Genomic DNA, 17,210 nt, shown 5'->3' on the forward strand with positions numbered 1-17,210 from the left:
GTTTTGCAATGTTTCTGAGGTGGAAAAAACAAGTGCGGGTTAAGGACTTAACACGTTGTCAAGGCTCAATAGAGGATGGATACCCGAACTGAGCCCGTCGGGACCCGTCGGTTGACATTTCCGAACGCGTTCCTACAGTTGCTTAATAAAAGGGGGCTTTCCACACAAACAAACGTACATGTGTCATTAGTATGAGAAAAAAACAAGATTTTAACTGTGTCGGGCTCGGACATGAATATCTTAATGCCTGTCGGGCTAGGGCTGGGTTCGATTACTGCTCTGTCGGACGCAGGCCGGGCTCGGACAGAAAAATGTGGCCCGATCCGCACTCTAAGGCTAAAAGCCTGATCTAAAGTCACACCAAGATCTATTTGGCTGGAGCGCAGGTTGGAGTTCAGTCACCCAATACTGCTAGCCACCTCAGAAACAATGCTGTTTGCAGCAACTATCAGAACCTCAGTTTTGTCGACATTTAACCGAAGAAAGTTACTGGCCATCCATTCTTTTATAGCAGACAGACACTCCTGTAAAACAATTAAATTATCAGACTGGTCGGGTTTAAAAGACAAATACAATTGAATGTCATCTGCATAGCAGTGCTATGAAATACCTTTACATTTACTGATAATGTGTCCAAGTGGAAGCATATAAAGGGAGAATAAAATCTGTCCCAGAACCGAACCCTGGGTCACCTCACATGATAAGGCAGTGAACTCAGACATGTCAGGGCCAACAGCCACAGAAAAACTCCAATCTAACACAGGTGAGAGGTGTGTCATTGTGGAAGTCTCTCTTTATCTCCAGTATGAACACCCAAAGGTTCAGGAGCAATGTTTAACCAATAGCAACACTTTACAGTTAGGGTTAACCTGCACCATCACATCATAGAAAAATTCAGAATGACATCAGGGGAAGGATGCATTGGTAGTGTAGGTGGAAGGCGGGACGTTTTATGTTTCTGTCTCCTGCATGGGGCCAAATGTCTCAATCTGTCCTTTGACTTGTTTTGTCCCTACCAGGAATTTCGAGAAATTAGAGAAAGGAGGCAGATGCATGCTGTAAATGGTGCATGACTCTAAAGAAGTTGACTTGTATTTGTAATCAGGTTGTAAGAAGTGACAATGGCAAGTTTTTAAGAAAATTTGGATCGTGCAACAAGGCAGGCCGGCTTGGTTCTTTTGGGGAATGATTGTAAAGATTTACAAAGAATATGTTTACGGTATTTACTCTCTAACTGGGACGTTTCGGGAATGATTGCTGCGGACGAAGTACACATGGCGATACAAATTAGGTTTAACCATGTATCCAGCTAACATAAATATATAGCTAAAATAGCTCACGTTACTGTATTGCGTGAACAGTTAACTTCATTCAATATTGTATGTGGCATTTTCTTTTGCGGGGTGCAAATGTTCCACCTAAACAAGTTCCTTCCCGAGACTATTTTACAGATCCACAGTCGCTGCATCCTAAGCTTAGCGCCGCCCAGGTCGATTGTGATTGGTTTAAAGAAATAAAAACAACCCAGAGCATTTTTTTCCTACTATTCCAGAATGTATCTGTGGTGTAGCCAGACCTTACTCCACAGCGCTGTGGAGATGGATCTGGCAATGCGAGACTACTGAAGGGACAACAGAAGACTACACCTGAAACGATTAGTCCAATAATTGATTAAGTCCCCTGGTTCCAGCTTCTCAGATATTATTACTTTTCCTCAACTAAGCTGAATACCGTGAGGGTTTGGGCTGTTTCTTGGACAAAACAAGCTGAGAATCTGTCAAATTGTGATGATCATCTCTCAGTATTTTCACGATTACTGTTCTCAAGTACAGTACTGAGGTACTTGTACTCTATTTGAGTATGTACATTGTCTGGCACTTGATGATACTTCTACTCCTCTACATTTATTTTACAGTAGGGCTGCTTACTTTGAAGATTGAAGTTTGATGATCAGTTTATTAAATATGATACAATGTCATAGATTAAACACCAACAGTATGCAACGTTTATTAGTAGGCTACAACATAAATTGCTGCATACAGTGATGCATCCATAATAATATAATGTAACACAGACAGGGGTCAATCTGTCTAACGAGAAGTATTTTTTTTATCAGCTAATACTGTAGGCTACTTCTAATTCAGTAACAATTTGCACGTAGGACTTTTACTTGTAATGGAGTATTTTGAGATCTGAATATTTCTACCAACACAAAATAAATAGGCCACATAAACAAAAAATTTTTTTTCTTTTAATTAAATGATGCTATTCTTGTCAGTGTGGCAACGGCTTTGAAAGCGCATCTAAATCATCATGTTGGAAGATTAAATGAACAGAAAACATATTCGATCAGTAGAATGAATAAACATGTGAAAGACCACAACTCAAATATTTGAAGGGGAGGGGTGCAGGGGATATGCCCCCCACATGCCCTTGTGCAGCTCAAAACAAAAAGATGTATGTAGATTGAAACTGCAACTTCTGGCTTAACTTAATAAAAAATATTAAAAAAGCATAAAAATTCACTAGAATGCAGGACATGAAGTGTTTGACGCTGAAAATGTTATGGGGGAGGACCCCCAGACACCACCGTTATTATATGTGTGTGTGTGTGTGTGTGTGTGTGTGTGTGTGTGTGTGTGTGTGTGTGTGTGTGTGTGTGTGTGTGTCCGCCACCAGTGTTGAAATAAAACCTACGCCCTTGAACCTCAGTATTTATAAACCCCTGGTCACGGCCCTGGTGGCCCCAGTGGGAGCCTTTCTCTGTCGCTGTGTGACCGGGGATGAGCCCTGTGGAGCCGCGCAGCAGCTCTCGGTCCTCCCTCCTCATTGTACCGCTCACCGGGAAACACGGTGGGCAGGACTGATGAGAGAGAGAGAGAGAGAGAGAGAGAGAGAGAGAGAGAGAGAGAGAGAGAGAGAGAGAGAGAGAGAGAGAGAAACGGATTTCTCCAGCGGTGCACCACGGGGAAGCCTGCGCATTCAAACTGACCAGCGCGTCTCTCTGAGCGCACACACCGTCCTCTCTCCACATCATCCCTGAGCAGCGGACCACAGGAGCCGGTAGGTTGATTCCTCTTCATTATCTTCTAGGTGCATTTTTTTTTTGTGCAGAGGTGTCATTTTAAGTATGCATGCGAGACCGGAGCAGAGACCTGCATTGAACCCTCGTAGCGCTGCGTCTTCCCCGGGGTTAATCTGGGCTCGGGACCCTCATCCGAGTGTCTTGGTTTTTTTCCCCTCACATGTGAGGGGGATTCTGCGGTGGCCTGAGTAGCTTGGAGTTTAATAAAGGCATGCATTCACCCTCCCAGATATAACGCTTTCTAGCAGGTCTCACCGGAACGCTTTTATGTTAGATCAGATTTCAGTAAGAGCGCATCGAAAGGGCAAAGTCTCCGGAGCACAGCTCAGGGCTGGAGAGGTTTACTGGAGCTTCCGAACAGAAAGAGACAGTTGGTGCAGCAGCCGGTGGGACCAAAGTTTGATCGTAGTTCAGTCAAACAGAGCGCAGGATGCAGAATCTTCGGAGCGCAGGGAAACTGCTGCAAAATGTGCGCGAAGCTGATAATTCACAGAGCACTTTGATAATTCAGCTAAAAAGGATTTAATGTCTCATTTTAATTAAGGTTTGCCAAATTTTGCCAGCAAACTAATTCATTGAAACTAAATGAAAGTAGTGTGGAAGTGAATACAGGATGAATTATAGATGAAAGGGATAGTTAGTTATAAATGGCATATTGCAGAGAGAGAGAGAGAGAGAGAAAAAAAAAATCTGTTGATTTCATTCTTCCATAATTTTCCATCTTGGCTCTCTTTTTTTTTATCGAGATGGAATTTTCCTCATAGATTCTGAACTCAACATTTCATAGCGCTACGGCTCCCGTCAGACCAGCGCACGCTTAAGATCTCCAGGCTGTGCATGAAACAGATACTGTAATACAGCAGCACACTCTGATGCACGTTCATTTTCTGCGTGTGTCCATATGGAGCAAAACGAGCGAATAAGCAGAGGAGATTACCACACGGTCTGATGTGACCGGCCGCTTGTTAAACAGGAGGATGTGCCCAGAGGAGAGAGCCGCAATCAGACAGCCTCTCTTCTGTTTTTTATCAATCACTCCAGAGCCTCACCAACATCTAACATACAGTACAGTACAGTAGTACAGTACAGTACAGTACAGTACAGTACAGTACAGTACAGTACAGTACAGTACAGTACCGGACAGGACAGTAGTACAGTACAGTACAGTACAGTACAGTACCGGACAGGACAGTAGGACAGGACAGTACAGTACAGTACAGTACCGGACAGGACAGGACAGTAGTACAGTACAGTACAGTACAGTACAGTACAGTACAGGACAGGACAGGACAGGACAGGAAAGACAGTAGGCTACAGTACAGGACAGGACAGGACAGTATAGTATAGTAGAGGACAGGACAGGACAGCTCAGTACAGTACAGTACAGTACAGTACAGTACAGTACAGGACAGTACAGTACAGTACAGTACAGTACAGGACAGGACAGGACAGGACTCTCTCTGCTGTATCTTTATCTGTGGGACTGTTCTGGTCCATATTGCTGCTGCCAGGGGCTTTGTTCCTCCTCTTTTCTCTTCTTTTTTTTTCTTTTGATTTCTCTTCTCTTCTTGCCCCCCCCCCCACACACACACACACACACTGTGCGCTTTGGATATTGCACTAGTCGATTTTGCGATTTCGATAAAATTGCGATTAATTGAGCTGCTCTTCTCTTCTCTTCTCTTCTCTTCTCTTCTCTTCTCTTCTCTTCTCTTCTCTTCTCTTGACTTGACTGTCATTAACTGCAGAGTTGAACTCAGTGTCTCAGTCCATCTGAAAACATCATTGTCCATAAAGTCTGTGTAGTGTCTTGGATCATATCTTGCGGCAGTGTGTACCATGATCGAACTTCCAGAGTGTTTGCACATTAGGAAACGCAGAAATGCATATGAAAGTAGATAACATTTTTCCATGTTTTATTTCGAGACTTGAAAAGTAATGATTCTGATTGTGACGCATCTCTGTAATTTGATTTATTTCAACATTCATTGGTGAGTTCATTCTACATCTAAATGGCACAAGGGTGCAAATCTTTATGTCGGCTCCTTTGTGCACGGTCTTGTTATGACAAAAAATTCACGTTCATTCCAGAATTCTGACATGGTACAGACATCTGGATGATGTGCTCTGTCTATTTTAAGCATCAAGTAATCAATTGAGTTTGTTGTAGTACTTTACTCTTCAAATTATGATCTATACTTTACAACTAAGGCAACTTTTTCACTCCACTGACGATATCACAGAAAAGAGAATAATGTTACCAGGGGATATGGCTGAGGAAAGTATGACTGAAAGCTTATGAATATATGAAATAGTCTCTTACTTAAAATAAAGGGGATATATTTATTTACCATGAATATAGTACTGTAAAGTGTAACTTGCTCTTTAAAGAACACGAAGCGTGTGTAGACTCATGACCATTCTTTGTTTTGTAATGCATGTCGAAGATGGTCAAAATACCAGTCTTTATAACAGCATACTTAAAAATACAGTAAAATGTGATTCTCAGGTAAAATTATAAATGAAATGTACATACAGTATATGTCAGTAAAACATTAAGATAATCAGATAGATGATATTGTTAATGTGTTGTATACAATTATAGAGACTAAGGCTACATCCACCCTACTACGTTTTAATTTCCAAGCAGCATTTGGTAACAAAAACGATCTCTGTCCACACAAGCATTTTGGCTCCTCATCAGAAATGATCCTCATATTAACATACCTACACCTAAGCGCAAACATTGATGACTCTAAACGTTCTCAAATTATAGACTTCAGATCATTTACCATCGCTGAGCAACATGACAAAGAAGATTATATTGTTTTTAAGCAATATTTTGCCTTAAAAATCATTTGTTTCAGATACGTCTCTAAGGCCATTCCTACTCCCTATTGCACGTTCTGTCAACCTGAACAAACTGGAACTTTCCTGCACATGGTCTGGGAGTGTGAACAGGTGCATGATTTTTAGAATAAAAAAACATCAATTATATCTGATGTGATAGGATGTCGAATTCTTACTGACCTGATCGTTTTGTTACTTAATAACAACTCTAAATTACATCTGCTTGGGAGACAAAAGAAAGTTTGGTTAGCCGGCTCGACTGCAACCAAGAAAATGATAGCTCAGCGCTGCATGTAGGCAGTTAGTTAGTCATCCCAACGCAGTTGCTAGTTGTTTAAGCTGCTACAGAGCTCTGTCACAGCTCGGTCGTATCAGCGGCAGTTAGTTGATGTGTTTAGTCGAAAATGGGTGACTTTGAGACGGGTACAGAGCACCGCGAGCTGCCGCTCGTTTTGGCTGATATTACGGTTAAATTTAGTCAACAGAATACAGGTGTTTTGCCGGAACGAAAATTAAGATTAGGCACCAAAATGACTGGTTAAGATTAGGAAAAAGATCGTGATTTGGTTTAAAACATTCCCAAGGAACACGCTTTTCCTGGGTGAAAGTCTATAGTTTTCAACGGGAAGTGAACTCCGCTCTCTGGCTTTAAAATCCTGTGTTTTAACGCGCACCCATCCTGGAATGCTTACGAATTACAGTGCTTAACTTTCTGTAGCTTTTTGAACGAATGGTTCATGAGAACAGGCTGGTTATCCATGTGGATTTAACCACTAGATGAAACCAATGCCAGGAATGGAATGCTAGTTGTGTGGTGATGCCAGAGGAGCGGGCTGTGGGTCCAGACCAGAAGACTGACATTCTCTCCTCAAGTAGGCACATTATATGTAAATCACAACTCTCCTTGCTCCGCCCCCGCAACCCCACCCCTCCATGCCAAAACGGTGATAGAAAGTTGAAACTGTAAAAAAAAAAACTATCAGCGTAAAAACGGACTGAACTGAAAGAATGACTTGAAGAAAAAACAATCAGAAGACGTGATTGAAAATCACATCAGAATAAAAAAAAAGAAAATCTAAATAAAATGAAATAAATTTCAATGGCTGTGTTTTATTTTTCAGTGGAATTTCTTTCAGTGCCAATGTTTCCTTTTTCAATGCCAAATTTTATTTCCAATGCCAAAACAAACTGTCACTGTTCTAGTGCCGTCACATTGTGCCGTCTTTTCATTTTGTCTCTCCCTGTATTTAGTCCTGTATTTTAAGGAAGAACATTTATTTATTTACGATACATTATTCATTCACAAAGAAAATTGGTGTCCTTAAAGGTTGGATTTTTCCTAATCTTTTTAATTAAGGCATTAAGATCAATTTCCAAAAGATGATTTTTGTATTCCTTTTTAGTCAACTTTAGCATGGGTGTCCTAATTTTTTCACATGACTGTAAGTCGCTTTAGGCAGGGTATATCTGTAATGCCATATTTTCATATGGCAAGTAGAGATTTCAATGGACTCTTAGTCTTAGTTATTTAAAACTGTTGAAAGCTGAATTTTAATAAATGATAGAATACAAATTATTCTGATTTAATAAAAATGATATCAAAGCACAACTGTAGTCGGAGCTGACTTTGTTGGTATAAACACTCCAGGTGGAGTTATCTGACACGTATAAGGAATTGAAATTAAAATTAGAGTTAAGAGTGGACAAAGGATGCTGTTAATGTTTGTGAGCTGAATTTTCAGTTGTCCTGTGCAGCCTACATGATCCAGAAAACTGCATTTGGGCCCCAAAGTGTTATAATCCCGCAGCATCTGCTAATGCATCTTTCTGTCTCACACTGGCAGTGTGAGGGGCTGTCACATTCATGACAGAAACACATTTCAGGGTGCACGCACACGCCTGCGTACACATCAACCATCAGCAACACACACATGCAATGTATGCACTCCTGAAACACATTCACCGAGCATGCTGGGATTTGCCCGTGACAAAACAACCGCGGTGTGAAGTGTGAAGTGTGTATCCGTCACGTCAGTGCGCTGTCAGCGTGTGAGGCTGCAGTGAAGGAGGAATTCGAGATGGCAAGGCGACATCGCATGGCGGTCCAGGCGGACTTTGCCAAAAGCTGCCTGTCCCCAAATTATCACCTCCGTCTCCAGCATCGCCGTTATCTCAGCGACTCTCAGCAGCCGCCACATCCCCTGAAAATGAGCCGCGCAGCTGAATCCATTCTTAATGGGCGACACAAAACGTGCAGGCCTCACACACCAAGGACGGGGAATTTAAAGGATTTTATCAATTCGGTGTATTATTTCATATCTCTAGAGCAAAATAAAGAACATACTGTACACAACGGCATTTAAATGAACAACAAGAAACATTTCCAAGAGCAAAGACTACAGGACATTTGCAAATAATAAATCATTCGAGCTCTTGAGCTACAATTTGCAACCTGACTAACATTCTGCATAACATCCGTTTTTTCATTAAGCTACCTATTCAAGGGGAAAATGTTGTGCTCCGGCTGCTTGTGTGGTTCTGTTAGCTGTGAATATCAGATTTACTACAGTAAGTACTATGGAAGCTGCGAGGGATGCAGAAGTCGCCTGTAAGCTTTTAAAATCACAACAGTTCTATCATTTAATAGAATGCTTTGGCAACAAAGCATACTGGTGTTTGCACACCCTTCTAAAATCAAGGGTTTCCTTCACTGTAAAAAAGATTTTTCAGTTTTTGTCAGCAATACATTTTGTGTTAACAAAACAAAAAACATTGAGTTGTTCTGACTATTGTTATTGCAAGTTCCCAGTTGATATTAGTTGTTATAAAAACTTGGGAATTAGTTTGTACCCTGAACTTTTATCGTTAGGGTTAGGGTTAGAAAGAGTTGTTCAAACTCAAAATAATTAATGCAACTAGTTTACTCGTTATTTTAAGTTGATACAACTAAGCCCCTTTTACAGTGTTCTCAGGCTGCATGAATAACTGTTTTTCAGGTTGTTGTTGTTGTTGGGGAGGTCCCTTATAAACCTCCATGTAAGATGGATGTTCTTTTTGTGGTCTCATTGATTTGATATATTGATAATTAACATCTTTGAATTTGAAAATGCTATATTTTAATGCCTGTATGAACATGTTTGGCACTTTTATCAGTTTCTTTTACTTTGGCAGATTTGTATAGTTTATAGTGACATACACTGTTCTCCCAAATTAGTTGACTTTACTAGAAATTTGCGTGGAAACCATTGGCCTTAAACCGTTTAAGTTTTAACACAATGTGACACTTAACAGGTCAAGTTGTATTACCACAGAGTGTTAAGTTGATGCAGTAGACAAATCAAGTTTACTATAGTAGACACAGCTAGACTTATCGAAACTACAGAAAGAATTGTTCTAAATATGTTCTTTTCCTTATGACAGCCTGATTTTAAGAACAATGTACTCTATACATTAATTCCAGTAAAACAGAAAATATAACAATGCACAAATTGCAATTTCCAATATAGTCTGTAGAAGACATTTCAATCAGGAGACATCACAGATTTCCTATCTATAGGACCTAAGTTATGTCACTTCCCAGACCCCTTCAGTACTCCCCCCACCCACCCCCGGGTCTCGGTCATGGTGCAACAATAAATGAAGACAAACATGAAGACTAAATCAGCCATACAAAACTAAAATCAAGATAACATAAATGCACACCCAAAACATTAACAGAACATTATTAAAACACACTTTAACTAGGACAGAAACCGTTCAGAACATGTTTTTTTTCCCATGAGCCTTTGCACCACTTCAGCCAAGAATGGTTCCAATGACCCCGCCCCTCCCATACAGAAACTTATCATCCTTAGTTATCTCTGCTAAATATGAATATGTGCACTGCATACTTAAGCTGATTATTACAAACAATTTATGTGATTTAGTAATGAATATGGTTTTACACAAAACATGAAAGAATAAGTAGTGACCACTACATTTTTTAATTCCAACTAAATCTGGGTTTACTTTTTGATATGGTTGATCCTTTTACAATTGTAAATGCATGTGTGGAAACAATTTGCTGCAGTGAACAAAAGTCACTACATAAATAGTATCTCGTAGTTTCCACTAATAGATAAGAAGTGAGTGTTGTCATGTCTTTAGGTTACCTTACACACAGACTACGGTGGCCCTGCAAATTAAGAAAACACAGGTCCAGACTAAGACTTTGTTTAACTATTCAATTCAATTTTATTTATATTATCAACTCATAGAAAGAGTTATCTCGAGACACTTTACAGATAGTAGGTCTAGACCACACTCTATAATTTACAAAGACCCAACAATTCCAGTAATTCCCACAAGAGCAAGCAGTTAGTGCGACAGTGGTGAGGCAAAACTTCCTTTTAGGGAGAAACCTGGGACAGACCCAGACTCTTGGTCTAAACCACACTCAATAATTTACAAAGACCAAACAATTCCCCCAAGAGCAAGCATTGTTTGTGCAACAAATTACTAGGAGCACTGTGGCCCCTAACAGAAAATTAAAGGGGCGCAGGCAAAATATGTAGGGGCAGACACCTTAAATCGACCTGTAACGCAATTATTCACATTTCTCCTTAGTTACAAAGTCAATAGATGATGTCAGACCTAAATGATTTTTAGAAATCAGAGGTTTTGGAACCTGTTCTCTCTAATATTTCATACCTTAGTTTAGATTTTGTTGCCAGACAAGGTGACAACAGTCCAAAACTCCAAAATATTCAATTGACAATGATATCAAATAAATAAAGCATCAAATCTTCCAATTTATGAAGCTGAAACAATAAATATTTGGCTTGATATATGGCTTAAACTGTGAAATCATTTTTTTTTTTGGCAAATTTGTGTTCAAGTCAAGTCATCGTTTCAACACTAATCTGAATTGCCAACACGCTCTTCATATTAGCCGTGCTCTGTTGTGTTCCTCTCAGGTGCGGAGGAGCTGCAGAGAAGAAGAAGAAGAAGAGGAGGAGGGAGGAGGTGATCGCTGTGACTGTTGGCTCAGCGAGGGTTAGAGCCTGTCAGCAGCCTCCCAGCAGCAGCCTCTCCTCAGGCCTGAATCTAAAGCGAAAAACCACAAGCAGCTAAACATCCCAACCCGACACCTCGCGCTGGTCCAGCCGCTCTGATCCGCTCTGATCCGCTCCAGTCCCAGTGTCATGGCCTTCACCCTGTCAGAGATCATGGCAGCGAGACGGCAGCAGTCGCAGGCTCAGGCGCAAGCCCAGCGAGGCAACAGGACAGCGGTGGAGGTAGACGAATACAGCACCAACCCCACTCAGGCCTTCACCTTCTACAACATCAACCAGGGACGCTTCCAGCCACCACACGTCCACATGTGAGTCCAATATTGGGGTTTTTTAGGATTACTTTTCTCTCTTTCTTCATTCTTTATTTTCTTTCCTCATTCAATTCAATTCAATTTTATTGATAGTATCAAATCATAACAAGAGTTATCTCAAGACACTTTACATAGAGATAGAGTAAGTCTAGACCACACTCTATGATTTACAAAGATCCAACAACCCCCACCCCCAAGAGCAAGCAGTTAATGCAACAGTGGCAAGGAAAAACTTACTTTTAGGCAGAAACCTCGGACAGACTCGGGCACTTGGTGGGCGCTGCCGGGGCACAGAGACACTGATACAGATGTAGAGAAATATGATTCATAATATTTATAGCAGTTGGTATGAATTACAGTGGCAATTATAGTAACAATAAAGATAATGGAACTATGACTAGAAATTAATAGTTGTAGCAGTGCAAGGCGTAGCAGGGTATAGTAGGGCATAGCAGGGGCGTAGCAGGGCATAGTAGGGCATAGAAGGGCGTAGCAGGGCATAGCAGGGCATAGTAGGGCATAGCAGGGCATAGCTGGGCATAGCAGGGCATAGCAGGGCATAGCTGGGCATAGCAGGGCATAGCAGGGCGTAGCAGAGCATTTAAGTTCCTTTGTTCCATCCCTTTGTTATAGACTATGTTTTTTATGTTTTTATTTTCTATGTGCTATACCTTTCGTCGACTTATTTTTGGGAACCCAACATGCCAAGCCCCTTGAGGGGTTTTCTGGTTTTCCTTTGCATGTCGTTTTTACTTATTTTGTCTTTTATGTAACATTGTTTTGTTGCTAAATGTCCTAAATAAATCCAATATAATATAATTAATATATAATGTTTTTGAGATTCAAACCAGAAATTATTATTATGCATTAAAAAAGTGTTTTGGTGTTTAAGGAAATAAGCTTTTTTGACTTTCTTTCCATAAGAGAGATGATTCATTAAGAATGGAGCTGGAGTCAGGACGTGGTTAGATTAGCTAAGCATAAAGACTAGGAGCAGGGGGAAACAGCTGGCCTCGCTCTGTCTAAAGTTTTTTTTTTAAATACAGCAAGAAACACCTCTAAAGCTCACTAACTAACACCTTGTATCTTAATTATTAAACCTGTACACATGCAGAAAAAAATAAAATGCCATTGTTACAGCAGCATTTGTAAAAATGGATTTCTGGACTTGACACTATGGTGATGTCATTTTGAAATGAAACGAAATAACAATCTGATCGTGTTGGAAACACCAACACAAGAAGCTCCCAGCTGTAGTCAGTTCATGGATGTTGTTAGAGGGAGGCGTCAACCTCTAATTTTCTTGTTACATTTCTATATGTTGTCATATTCTATTTTAGCAAGACGCCTGCCTGTTTCTGGTTCTGCTCTTGTTTTAATTAGCCGTGGCCGCTGTTTGCTGTTATTGCAAACTCAACACTTCCTCTGTGTTTACCTGCTGTTTTATTAATAATAAAGGATATAAAAGCATATAGCGTGTATATTTCCACAGCACTGATTCCATCATTACAATAAGAGTCATGTCATACTCACTCTCTACTGCTCAGAAATGCTGTTTTGAGTTACTAAATGGATCACTATTGCTTTCCCCCCCGATGGAGTGGGACATCACTTACTATACCCTTAACTCTGAACAAAAAAACCCGGCAAAGTAGAGGCAACTGAAATGAATTTGTGAATAAATGAACAGTATTTCTGAGGAAAAGCGACACTAGAGTGGTGAGTATGACCTCCACTGTACTAATGGAGTCAATTGTGGAAATATGTCATAACTATCATAGTTTACCAAGTGAGGCATTATAGTAGGCTACATATAATTTATACACCTTCAATGTTGTTTACCTGGCTTGTATTAACACAGTTTTGAGGGCATTTCCGGCAACGCAGCTGTTGGCCTTCTCTGACTTCCACAAGTTCAGCTTTAGTTTTATTTTCAACTTTAGTTGAGTGTAGTTTATACCACCGATGAAACGGTCTTTTGAACACTGCTATATTGATGCTAAGAAAAAGTTCCCTCCGTAGCTCCGTGAAGCATCACGTAACATTTCCTTACATTTCCGTATACTCAATAGAGAGATGAAACATTTTTCATGAACCCTCATCTGTATTTCATTACTGTGTGACTCGCACTTCCTATCGGCTGTCCCACATGGATGCATATATCTCCTTTCCCACTTCCACTCGTCTCTCTTTCTCTCTTGTGGTGGGGTGCAGAGGAGGCAGAGTGGAAGGAGGAGGCAGGGCTGGGTGTAATCGTACCTGGAGGAGAGCTCACTAAAGTGGGCCACGGTTATTCACCAGCTCCCCTCTTTCCCCCTGGAGACCGTGTGGATCTGCACACTCGCTGGAAATCCCACAGGACTCTACTCTTTTTCTATATCTGTGCTTTTATTCTTTTTCTATCTCTGCACATTTCTCTTTCTGTCTCTCTCAGCGCCACGCTTTTATTGTGGCCTCTCGCTACGTCTCTTGTTTCCGCCTCTGCCTCTGAGTCTGTGGGGATGATTTTCTGCTGGATACTAATTCAAACTTCTTTCATTGTCTTCCTCTTGTCTACCAGAGAGACTTTGCGTACAGTGCTGTGTCTCTTTCCTCTGCATTGTTGAAGAGCCGCAGTGTGACCCCTTTTCCCTTCCCCTCTCCCCTAACTTTCTTGTCTTCTGTTGTTCTTTTCCCCCGGTTCAGGGTGGACCCGATGCCCCACGACACGCCCAAGCCGCCGGGCTACACCCGCTTTGTGTGCATCTCGGACACTCACTCCCGCACCGACAGCATCCAAATGCCGTACGGAGACGTGTTCATCCACGCCGGAGACTTCACTGAGCTGGGACTGCCCTCTGAGGTCAAGAAGTTCAACGATTGGCTAGGTCAGCATCTCTGAAAGTTGTGGCTCTGGATCCAGGGCGGGTCAGGGCCCTGTTTTCTGTAACTAGGTTCCCCTTGTGACACTTGAATAATAAGGCCAGGGTCAGTGCCTGGCTAAATTTACTCACTGTGGCTGCGATGCTGAAAGTTTGAATAGGAGAGGATTCTTTGAAGTTTTCAGAATCTCAGGGCTTTTCACTATAATTTAAAGGACCGTATCAGTGGTTTTGTATGTCTTAGAACTTTGAATGCAAGTTGAAAATCGACTTTACTTTACTGATGATCATTACATACATGATGAGTTCAAGGACGCTCTGAGAACATCAGAGATTTGATTCAGCGGTGTAAGAAGCAACAGGATTTCACAGTCCGCTCATTGTTTGTCGTCTGTGTTAAATAAAGAGGTCATGAATGCAGCGCTTTGTGGCAGCTGATACTCAAACCTTTAATAAAAGGTTCCTTGAACACACCACAAGGGAGAGGTTTTCAAAGGTCTTCTGCTTACAACTTCCACACAATGATACATTTGACAAAAGAATGAAGTTGACTGAAGGTCTCTTCAAGTGGATTTTCCTAACCTACTGATATGAATTGAAACCAACGGCTGCCAGGAATGAAGAAAAAAAAATCTAACTAAAAACGGATGCCTAGCTTTGGAAAACAGGCCTATCTGTGATTTGTGTTAAACATGCAAAACCCGCAGTATGGTCCTTTAAGTGTGATGTGGTGCGGTGTGAGTCTGGTTTGTGTTACAGTCCTCTCAGCTCTGACAGAGACTGCAGGGACACCCCAGATCATAACTGTATGGTTTAACACCGACAGCAGGAACAAACCAGCTAGAGAGGTTCATTCTTCAGTTTTCAGAAGCCTAAATGATGGAGGAGATGATCCCAAATTAATTGTTTACATTACATTTTTAATTAGATTTGTCTTATATCAAGCCAGATTTCTGACACTATTTATAGATACAGACATTTCATGTATTTTCATCCTCTTACTACATTCCCTACATATCCAGTTTTCTTTGTTAAGGCCAACTCATTGTTGCCGCATTAGCATGTCCGTGAGGGTCTGTGCCGTGTAAAATGTGTCCATTTGTCCATGTCCCTGTGGAGACATCTGCGTGGTTGAGTGACTGTGCCCGCTACAAGCACACCAACATGTGCATTTGTTGCAAAAAACAAACTGGCCGCTTGTTTTCGTGCGCTTGTGCTGTATTCCCCATCACTGGTCCTATTTTTGTAAAGCGGTCGCACACGTTCGTTTATTTATTTTTACTTGTTCAGCCAAATGCAAAAAACAAAGGAGCTCTTCTTCTTGCTGTAATGAGATCGCCATCTTATTTTCTAGTGCACATGTGTGGAACACGTCTGTGTACGCACGCTCCCTGGTGTACTATGTATAGAAGCTCTGGCACGGCTGCTGTTTTCCGCAGTCTGCAGTAATCTACGTTTAAGGCGTAGCGGAGCATGGTAGGGCATAGCAGGGGCGCAGCAGTGCATGGTAGGGCATAGCAGGGCGTAGCAGGGCATGGTAGGGCATAGCAGGGCGTAGCAGGGCACGTATGCAGGGCATAGCAGGGCGTAGCAGGGCATGGTAGGGCATAGCAGGGCGTAGCAGGGCATGGTAGGGCATATCGGGGCATGGTAGGGCATAGCAGGGCGCAGCAGGGCATGGTAGGGCATAGCAGGGCGTAGCGGGGCATGGTAGGGCATAGCAGGGCATAGCAGGGCATGGTAGGGCATAGCAGAGGTGTACGGAGCAGGTAGGGCATAGGGATGGTAGGGCATAGCAGGCACAGGGGCATGGTAGGGCATAGCAGGGCGTAGCGGGGCATGGTAGGGCATAGCAGGGCGTAGCAGGGCATGGTAGGGCATAGCAGGGCGTAGCGGGGCATGATAGGGCATAGCAGGGCGTAGCAGGGCATGGTAGGGCATAGCAGGGCGCAGCAGGGCATGGTAGGGCATAGCGGGGCATGGTAGGGCATAGCAGGGCACAGCAGGGCATGGTAGGGCATAGCACGGCATAGCTGGGAGTTGCGGGGCATGGTAGCACACAACACGGTCTCACGGCAGTTCATGAAATGGTCACGTTATTTTTAATCTATTGATTCGTGTTCACAGGGACGTTTTTGTCGTTTTTTTCGTGGTGGCCAGCACGGGGAAACAAAACACCACATGCGGGACGCGATCCCCGTGCCGGCCACCACGAAAAAACATCCCTGCGAACACGTATCAATAGCTTAAATAACGTGACCATTTCACAAACTGGGTTGTAGCGCATAGCAGGGTGTAGCGGGTGTTGCAGGGTGTTACGGGGCATAGTAGGGTATAGTAGGGCGTTGCGGGGCATAGTAGGGCATAGTGGGGCGTTGAGCAAGACCACGGCGCCAACTGCAACCACGGTTAAGTTGCCACCCCAATCCAAGGAAATCTGCGAGGCGATAAGACTCAGTGAATGGAGTTTGCTCAGTTGACATCCCTTAAACTCAAATGTCACAGCAACAAAAAAAGACACGGAGATGCAGTTGAAAGCCCTGGGGGGGGGGGTGAGTAAGTAGAATTTGAGTTAAGTCAAAGCTTTCCGGTTGCAAAGCAGAGGTTGTCCACATACGTTTGACCCCCATTAGTATGTTGAACAACTGAAATGTGATATAAATAAGCATTAAAGGGTAGCATATCAGATATTTAGTCATAATAATAAGAATACAATATTTCTGGTTTGTTACTGTAACTATAAAGAGCAGGTTATTTAGTGTTCGGACTTCCTTTTGTCAGGCAGAGGCGTAGAAACTTCACCGAGCTCAGACTTTTCTTCTTTGACTTTCTGCGTCGCCAGCCTCCACTGGAAGCGTCTTATCTCTGTACCGAGTTGGGAGCGAGTGTAAAGTCTTATCATCGCTACTGGATATCTGTTGGAAACTGGAATGAGGTGACCTCGTACGAAGCAGCGTGACAAAAAAAAAAAAAAACCTGTTGAATCAGTAAATCTACAACAGTGGAGGTAGCAGAGCAGTCCAGCTATCATCACTATCATCATCACTGT

The 17,210-nt window shown here is 42.2% G+C and overlaps 1 protein-coding gene across 2 annotated transcripts in view; it reads left to right on the forward strand.

The window, feature by feature from the left end:
• The first annotated feature begins 2,976 nt into the window (after positions 1–2,976).
• The window catches only part of mpped1 (metallophosphoesterase domain containing 1), a 101,960-nt gene continuing 87,726 nt past the window's right edge, over positions 2,977–17,210 (forward strand). Inside the window, exons 1-3 of one of the 2 annotated variants that reach the window (XM_039792315.1) lie at positions 2,977–3,063; positions 10,891–11,297; positions 13,986–14,167. In XM_039792315.1, the coding sequence (XP_039648249.1) occupies positions 11,119–11,297; positions 13,986–14,167 (361 nt within the window). In that variant the 5' untranslated portion in view covers positions 2,977–3,063; positions 10,891–11,118. Of the gene's footprint in view, positions 3,064–10,890; positions 11,298–13,985; positions 14,168–17,210 lie in introns of those variants that run through there. The other variant, XM_039792316.1, reaches the window with a different exon arrangement.

This window comes from Perca fluviatilis, chromosome 23 (assembly GCF_010015445.1).
Source record: "Perca fluviatilis chromosome 23, GENO_Pfluv_1.0, whole genome shotgun sequence".
In the NCBI taxonomy this organism is placed as follows: domain Eukaryota; kingdom Metazoa; phylum Chordata; class Actinopteri; order Perciformes; family Percidae; genus Perca; species Perca fluviatilis.